At 38.6% G+C, this 9,215-nt stretch overlaps 1 protein-coding gene across 1 annotated transcript; it reads right to left on the bottom strand.

The window, feature by feature from the left end:
* Nucleotides 1–997: 997 nt before the first annotated feature.
* On the bottom strand, nt 998–6,646 carry LOC144660562 (uncharacterized). The gene is made up of 2 exons (XM_078521217.1): nt 6,216–6,646; nt 998–2,554 (listed from the first exon to the last, which is right to left on the bottom strand). Exons 1-2 carry the CDS (start codon nt 6,265–6,267, stop codon nt 2,226–2,228), a joined length of 381 nt encoding a protein of 126 aa, XP_078377343.1. The 5' UTR covers nt 6,268–6,646; the 3' UTR covers nt 998–2,225.
* Nucleotides 6,647–9,215: the final 2,569 nt, after the last annotated feature.

Below are 9,215 nucleotides of genomic sequence, written 5' to 3'. Positions count from 1 at the left end.
GGTAGTATTTGATGCCTTTTTCCCGTCTCAAACAAGCGAACCTAGCACTGCCTTGGGGGGGGGGGGGGGAGATGGAAAGAACAGGCCCCAAAGTCTGCTTGTTTCGCGGCCAAACGATCTAGAGAGGAATTTTTATTTACAAGATTTGCCTCATTAGCATATCAATCAATCAATCAATCAATTCAATCAATCAAACTTTATTTATAGAGGGTTACACGTGATAGTTTTACAACTAATAAATTTGTGGCCCTCTCTAATGTACTAAAAAATTAAGAATCTACTATAAACAACAATCTAATTTAAAATCTAGTTAAAACCTAATTTAAAATCGAAATGTAAGTTAAAAATTTAAAAGCTAAGCTACAATGTTAATCCAAATTTTATTACAAAATATCACAATCTAAAAATTATTATCTAAAAAAGGAGTAAAAATATTATTCTTGAGCTGACTTAATTTAAAATATTTATACAAAGCATTCCTAAGGATATTTACAGATGAAGAGGCACGCAACTTAAAGGGGAGATGATTCCAGCATTTAGTAGTCGTTGCGGAAAACGTGCGACCTCCCTCTTTCACTCTATTAAATTTCGTTGGTAAAATGGTAAAATTAGCGCCCCGTGTATTCCTATTGTGCTGGCTGTTGTTAAGTCTTAATAAATCGTTTATGTATAACGTGCAAGCACCCATAATCCTTTGGTGAGCTATTGTACATCTTTTTATACCATGCCATAGAAAATACAGCCAATCAGAATACGGAAAGCCGTTGTATTTCGCGGTATTCAACCACCTTCCCATCGTGCGCTGCGATCTTATTCTCGATGAAATTTGTGAGCATATTTTCTTGGCATGGTATAAATAGTACACAACACTTCTTGTGGTTCTTGAATTCCCACTTGTCACTTGTATTTTCTTCGTTCACCTCGCCTAAGGCTCGTGTGTATCCGAGAAAATCAAGTGACTGTGGATATTCCATAGTATACACTCAGTTGCAACTAGTATTTACATCAGCCTCGATGTAATATGGTACTCATCCATAAGTGCTTCACTTTCTGGTCGAGCTACGAAAATCTCAATTCTGAATATTGAAAGTACATGGTACGATTAACTTTCGCTATAAATTTGAGCCCGATGTATACATATTACCGGTAAATACTTTTCTGTGACGCACGTTTGAAAACTTGATATTTTACAAAGAATGTATGGGCTTATTTAGGGCTGTCCCAAAGAAGCTCGAAATTTCTTAAAAAGTTGCTCGAAAGTTTCTCTAAAAGATCCAAAACGTTGCTTTTGAAGAAGAAAAATCTTCAGATATATGCTAATTTCCCTTTGAAGGTAAGATTTCTAAGCATTTTCATGCAATTCGTAAGTCCTTTTTCCTATTGTTTATTTTTAATCACCTGCTATCCATTCTATTGATAACATTAATTGTACAGGAAGCTAACTAGAAAACCTACCAGTTCATTTAGCTCCCCAGCTAGGGCTTTCCACAAGTTGCTCGAGATTTCCCAAAAAGTTGTTCCAAAAAAGTTGCTTCTGATAATAAAAGTTGTTCGAAAGTTGCTCCAAAAAATCCGAAACGTTGCTTCCAATAAAGAGAATTTTTCTAAATATAAGCTTATTTCCCTTGGAGGGTAAGATTTCTAAGCAGGGTTATGCATTTTTACAGCAAAAGAAGTATCTATTAAATAACATTATTAATATAACAAATTAATGGCATCAAATAAACTACACTTAGATAATTGCTGTAAAATATACTAGTTATGCAACGCTTTCGAGTGGTATACTATGGAATATCCCACGAGTCACTTGTATTTTCTCGGTATACACATGAGCCTCTAGGCGAGTGTGTATGCCAAGAAAATACAAGTGACAAGTGGGATATTCCATAGTATACCACGAGAAAGTGTTGTGTAACTATTTTATACCATGTCATAGAAAATACGCTCACTAAATTTCGTCGAGAATACAGTCGCAGCGCACTATGGGAAGGTTGGGTTGAATACCGTCGAATATACAACGGCTTTCCTCTATTCTGATTGGCTGTATTTTCTATGGCATGGTATAAAAGAACATAGGTAACCAGTGGCTTCAAGCAGCTGACAGTATAAAAACGCAAAAAAGTCGATACAAATTTCTTTTTAACAAGTTCCTCTTAAAACGTTTATGCAAGCCAAACAGTTCATCTAAAAACAACAAACTCGTCCCGGGGTCCTCACGCCTTGGTTTACTTCAGTAGTGCCAGGCCCAGGGCAGCGGAAACGGTCATCAGGAACACGCTGAAGGAAACAGGGGAGCCCGCGTTACACAGGTCATCCCTACAGCAACCCACTATACATTCTCCCTCGTCAGAGTCCTCACAGTCTCTCACCGCAGCATCACATCTTCCTAAATTGCTGCAGGAGGAAGCAATTGATGTTTTAAAGTGTTTTTTGCGCCAGATCCGCATGCACGTATCCAACTGCGGTTGACAGGTTTTCTCCTGACTGCTGCCCAGGTTATCTTTAGCGCACTTGTCTCCTTCGCCGGTGCAGTCGTAGCACTTGAGACCATAAGCTGAAATAAAAGATGCAATAAAAAATGAGGCACTTTCAAGAAAACCCCATACTTTTGTTAAATGAATCATGTATCGACATTGCTCCTGCTGTTGATGTACTAGGGAGTTACTGTAGGGGGGGGGGGGGCAATAAGTTTTTTTGCTTTGTTAGGGGGGGGGGTGAAAAAGTTTTGGTTCACCACATAGTGGCAACTGATATAAAGCTAGTAATTTAACCCAATTCAAATTTGCCAGAGAGAAAAATTATGGAATTATTTTGTACTATTTTAACAGAAAGTAATAGCTAAATATGAGACTGGTTAATTGTGCATATAAATGCACTGCAGGAGCAGGTCTACAGCATTGTGGCAAAGAATGTCCGAAAAGGAAAAATTCATGAGCACTGTCCGAGATTGTGCACAATATCACGCGTTGTTTAGATAAAAGGCTAGATAATTGCTGTGACGTGAACCAAAACGGTCTTAAGAAATGTATTGTAAGATTAAAGAATATATTTACATTATAATGAAAGTAGTGTGTTAAATACATACATACATACATTTTATTTCACATTCCCACAGGGCTTTTCAGTGAAATATTTCAATAAAAATATATAATTAAAAATAAGTGAGTGAATGAATAAATATATAGGTAAATAATAAATATTCAAAATTAATTACAAAAGTTAATTCCTAAAGTTAACAGTTCATTAAAAGTGTCTTCCTCAAATTGTTCCTGAATTGCGCTAACGATTGGCTTAACTTAAAATTTTGCGGCAGGGCATTCCAGATCGATACCATTCTATAATAAAAGGTTCTTTGTCCAGCTGCAGTTCTAAAAAGAGGAATGTTTAACAATTGCGAGTTTCTGGTTATGAACCCTAATGATGCAAAACAAAACTTAAAAACTATCATGATTGTCTTTTCGCAAATTTGTTAACACCTTCGTGTTATTGTACAGACAAAAAATAAAGCAAGAGAAAAAAGACCAAGGTAGTTTATTCTTGTTTGTGGACAAGCAGAGAACTTAAAACATTACCATTTTAATTGAAGTTGATATGGAAGGTAAATTAATGTTAATCCATGCTTCGGGGGAGGCGTCCTTCAGAAAAAAATTCAAACACACTCAACTATTTAGGAAACTGTCACAAATAAGAAATCAAAAAAAGTTTTTTGGATGAAATTTTTATTTAGGCTAGTTCTTTTCTTAGGTGACTGAAGCCTATGAACACCAGAATGGTCGTTTGTCAATCCAATGAATTAACGGGTTTTAAATGCATGGTTGCAAAAAACTTCTCAGACAAACAATTATTATCGTACAAGTATTATATCCACAGTCTCACACTTTCGACGTCCGCCATTTCACATTTTACCAAACACGCGAGCGGGAAATGTTAGTAGCATAATTTAGCAGTGATTCTGTGTGATTGCAATGGCGAATTTTCTCTTTGGCCCAGAGCAACTATAATTATTTTACCAGCTCCGTTCTGTGACATGCGTGACATATTTTAAAATTTTTGGGGACTTCAGATTTAGTACTAAATTGACTTCCAAAATAATTTGGGCTGTGAAGGGTTAAGAAACAGGAATGATTTTTTCTACAGAATCATGCTTTTTGTGGAGGTGCTGTTAATGTGTCTGTATGGCTTTTAAAAGTACTCTCAGAAATATACAGCAAAATTGAATTCTGAGGACACTAAATTTCAAATTTTCTTGAGGAAACATGACCCAACCCCTTCTCCCCCCTTAGTTAAGTTGGTACAAATCATTAATCTAAAATCCTGGATCCACCCCTGTAGGCAAACCGACCACAATTCGATCCTGTCATGGCAACCAAGAGGTCTAAACACTGAACACATTCATTCTTGACCCCAGACCTCTTCTCTTTTGCGCATGACTGACGGCGAGAAGAGCTCTGGGCAACCCTGGAACAGAGCCAATTCTCATTTGAAGTTCGTTGAAACAATGAAAACACCTCTGATTGGTCGATCTGTAACGTCCCAAAATTTGAACGTGCCTCGGATGGTTGTCCTGGCCCCTGGGGAATTGAATGTCTGTACTTTATGCAAATCAAAGATTGTGCACGCAATCGTAATAAATTATGTGCTGTTTTTGGATGTATTTCTGTTTGGAGATAACATCAACAGTCTTGGAGCAATTCTTTTTCACTTAAATAAGCATGTTTAATGTGAAATGAATATATAAAACTCATATATTTGTACTGCGGATATACATTTTAAGCAAATGAAAGATCATCGCAGTAATGTACTCAACTTTGGCAGTTCAGAAAAGCAAGCCTGAAAAAAATTAGTACATTACTGGGATGATCTTTCATTTGCTTAAAATGTATATCCGCAGTACAAATATATGAGTTTCATATATTTGTTTCAGATCTTCTCCATCCACGGGTATATTACGAACTCACAAGTGACCAGCTCTCAGTTGGCTTGATAGCTCAGTTGGTTAGAGGGCTGCACTAGTATCGCAGAGGTCATGGGTTCGATTCCCGTTCAAGCCTGAATTTTCTTCCGGCTTGCTTTTCTCAACTGCTAAAGTTGAGTACATTACTGCGATGATCTTTCATTTGCTTAACATGTTTAATGTATAACGATGTTTAACAACAGAGAATCGTCCGAAAACAGCACTAATTACAATTACGTGACACGATCTGAATTTGCATAAAACCGCAGACATGTCTAGTCTCTGGTGAATGAATGTAACGGTCGAATGACTAAATGAATTTGTGTATTTCGTTTGCGCAATTGCCTTTGTTTGACTCAAAAGCCGATCGAAATATAGCTTTCGCCAGCCCTCTTTGCTCTCTTCACGCCATAATCCTGGTGTCTTTAGAACCACTAAGTACGTCATTTCCGGTGAAGCCCGAGCGTTTGGCCGCGCTCGAAAAGGACCCACTTCAAATTGCGAAATCCAAACTTCGAGGCTCAAAAAATACTAGAAAAAAGCGCTTTTGATCTCTTAAACACGCATATTCGTGCTTACTAAGACATAAACAAACAAATTGAGCAAAATTATTTTTTACTTCATAGGCACTTTAAAATTAAATATACATTTAGAAGAACTACCTTGCTGATTTTGACTTTACTGGGGCTTTACACGAGCTAAGACTGTAACATTGATTTTTGCTGAAATTTTCAACAAAATGCTTCTGCTAGTAATCGTTGCAAGAGCCATTTTTTGTCTCTGGAATGTGGAGCATGCGCAATAGAGTCATCGTAGCCAGATTTTGGCTACGTTTGCATGGAGTTTCCCAGAGCTTTTGTCGCCATCAGTCACGTGCAAAAGACAATAGCTATGGGGTCGAGAATGTGAACAAATTCCACTGAACTTATGCACCTATCAATGTTAAGCCCGAGAGGGGGGGGGGCTTGGGCAAGGGGTGGGGATTTTGACATTTTCTATTAAAAAATGTCAACTTCCCCACCCCCGGGACAAAATAATTGGTCAAAATCCCCATGAAAGGTGGTCTGATGTCCTTCAAACCTTCATATATGATCAAAATCCCTACCCTGGGGACCTACCTCACGATCAAATCCCCGTGGTTAGCCCGACCCCCCCCCCCCCCCCCCCGCCTCGGGCTTAACATTGATAGGTGCATTAACTCAGCTTAACTGCGCTCTTGTTTTGAGGTTTGGAGTTGTAATAAACAAAGACATGAACTTACCAATTGCTAGAACTGTAAAGAAAACGAAAATACTCAGCAGAGAACCTTTCATTTTGCGTGTGATGTAAACTTCGCTGTATCTTGTACGTACGAACTTCCGCAAACTAGCGCCGACAAAAGAGATGCACGATCTGATCTGACGTAGGCGTATACAGCTATTTCAGTTGCCCGGAAATGACTCAACACAAGAACAAAAGATGACGACACGACGAACACGAATTGGTACGTTTTCATTGTCTTCTAACATGTTCGCATACCCTGGGAACCAGAGGATTTTTTCTCGCACGCGGTAGACTGTTCACAGTCCCCTATTTTTCCGTGAAGTCGTAGAGATCGACCGTTCAGTCCGACGGGCCGCCATCTTGGTTTACGAACGCGAGCGAAAACTGGGGAGAGTGCAAAAACCCCGTGGGTGGTGGGCGGGATGCTCATAGCGTGGGGGTGGGAGAGCGAAAAAATATTTCCCCCCACCCACGGGGTTTTTGCACTCTCCCCAGTTTTCGCTCGCGTTCGTAAACCAAAATGGCGGCCCGTCGGTCTGAACGATCGATCTCTACGACTTCACGGAAAAATAGGGGACTGTGAACATAACAATCTCGTTCCAAGAGTCCACGTTGCCCTTGACCAGCGGTCGGGAAACAAGCGAACGGGAAACGGGAACAACCAAAATGGTATCACGTGATCAGTGTTTTGCAAACCGCAGAGCCACAAAAACATTAATTATCACGTGACCAGAATTTTTGAACCGCAAACTAAAACCAACGGTCCGTGAAGCGGGTCGAAAAAAAAGCCCTTGTCCACGGACGTCTGAGACGAATAGTAGCGACCGGTAGAAGAGAGAGAGAGAAGGGAGAACAACAACAACAACAACACTTTATTTGCATTCCCAGTTACAAATGGTATTGCAAAAGTATAGGACAGATTTAAAAAAAAAAACAAATGATAACAATACGATCTAAAAATATAAAAGGATACTCTAAATTTTCGATCGCCTTCTGCAGTCTTCTTCAGAGAATGAAGACCGCAGAAGGCGATCGAAAATTAAGAGTATCCTTTTATATTTTTAGATCTGTTTTAAACATTTTTATATTTTAAGCTATGACCACAGATCGCTCCAGCAGTTTTATTTATAACAATACGAAATACATCTAAAGATATGTAAAGCCCGGGCCAAACGAGGATGAGAGTTAATGAGAGTTGAGTCTCATGAGAGTTTTTGTCAAATATCATCAACTCGGGCCAAACGAGAGAAAACTCTCATCGACTCTCATGAAAAATTTGAACACGTTCAAAGTCGATGAGAGCGCACGAGAGTCGATGAGAGTGCATGAGAGTTCCATGCCAAACGAGAGTGAGAGTTTGAACTCTCTTCAACTCTCATCTTCGTTTGGCCCGGGCTTAAAGGTAAGTAATAAAATCAACTAATTGACAATTGTTGCGACTGTCGACTCATTTCTTATTGTAAAAGCTTCATGAATGTAGTATCCTAATTTTTACAGAGAAAGGCATCTATCATTATTAAAAAGAAATATAATTTTGTTATTTGCATCTAAAGAACTAAATATAGAGAGTTTGTTGAATTCAATTCCCAGGTAGGTGTAATCTGAGGTATTAGCGATTTGGCATCCGATCGACTAGATATTTCTCTGTCCTTGTGTCCTTTGTATGACTATTTGTTGTTACACTAAGTGTGAAAATATTTCAGTCAGATATAGTTCCGCAGGATGTACGTTACTAATCGCTCGTACCTTTGAAATTGTGGGTTTACCTCGGTGTAAGAACCTGTGATATTTTTCTTTGTTTTTGAGCTTTAGTATTTCTGCTCTGTATTGTTTCGAGGTTCTTTGTTGTCTCGGTCGTGCTTTGTTTTACGTCACCGGTGTGCCGGTGAGTTTCACAGGTTCTTACACCGAGGATGAGCCGAAATTGTGGTTATGTCGTAATTAAGTTGTTTATCCCAAAGGAAACTCCATGTATCCTCTGTAGTTTCTATCACGTATTCGTTAGCTACCAAAATGTATATAAGAACGTTGATTTAAGAAAAAAAAAGATGTTAAGTAAATTGTACAGCAGTTTAGTGTGTTTCACTCGGTGAGTGTGCTCCGATAAGCCAGCCCAAGCATCGCAACAGTTCGACCCTATCAACCCTCGGCCGTAAAAAGCGTGACATACAGAACTATATGAATCGAAAATACGGATCTTTGTATGACCCCTTGTTGCCAAACTAAGCGTGAAAATATTTCAGTGCGTGCATGCGTGTCGCGTGGATTATCAAAACATAGTTTTTTCCGTCTTAAAACATTTAGAAAGGCTAGCTCCTTAAAGTAACAAGCTTTAGCGTAGGATTCTGCTCGCATAAACGCGTAGTTCCGCAGGATTGTACGTACTTTCATTTCAACTTGTACTTAGGAATTTTTTTCACACATAGAAAGGTGTCACGCAACAATGTAGTGAGGTACAAGGCACAACAAGAGAGTAAATTAATTAAAGCCGAATAGAATTGTCCATCGACTCCAATAATTAATGGCATCAAATATACTACACTTAGATAAAAAATTGATATATAGGCGGGAACAGCTTAGTGAAAACTATTACTAGTTATTATTATTATTGCAATGTCACATTTTGAGGCAAGAATTTGTTGAATTACAACAATCGTGAAGATGCCGATGACGTCATGTTTGGTGATTAATGCTAAATGATCCGAAAGTTAAAGCATCTTCTGAACTTGCTCGGAAATCTTCGGCAAAATTCGTTAATCTTCGGAGAAGTTCGAAAATTGCTCGGAAAATCTTCGAAAATCTTCGGTCTTGAATTGCAAAAAGTTGCTCGAAAGTTGCGCGAAAAGAAAAAAGTTGCCCAAATGTTGCCGAGTATCTTTGGGACAGCCCTAGGCTCATTAGCGCTTTTGCCACCCAGAAATTTTGCTGTTTTTGAACGCTAATATCTCCTTGAATATTGCACATAATTAAAGAACTGAAAATTTCGCCGATAATTTCT

The sequence above is a fragment of the Oculina patagonica genome, chromosome 7, assembly GCF_052425735.1.
Source record: "Oculina patagonica isolate OP01 chromosome 7, crgOcupat, whole genome shotgun sequence".
Classification (NCBI taxonomy): Eukaryota; Metazoa; Cnidaria; class Anthozoa; order Scleractinia; family Oculinidae; genus Oculina; species Oculina patagonica.
Note: the sequence above shows the minus strand (reverse complement) of the source record. Positions and strands in the feature narration are given on the sequence as shown.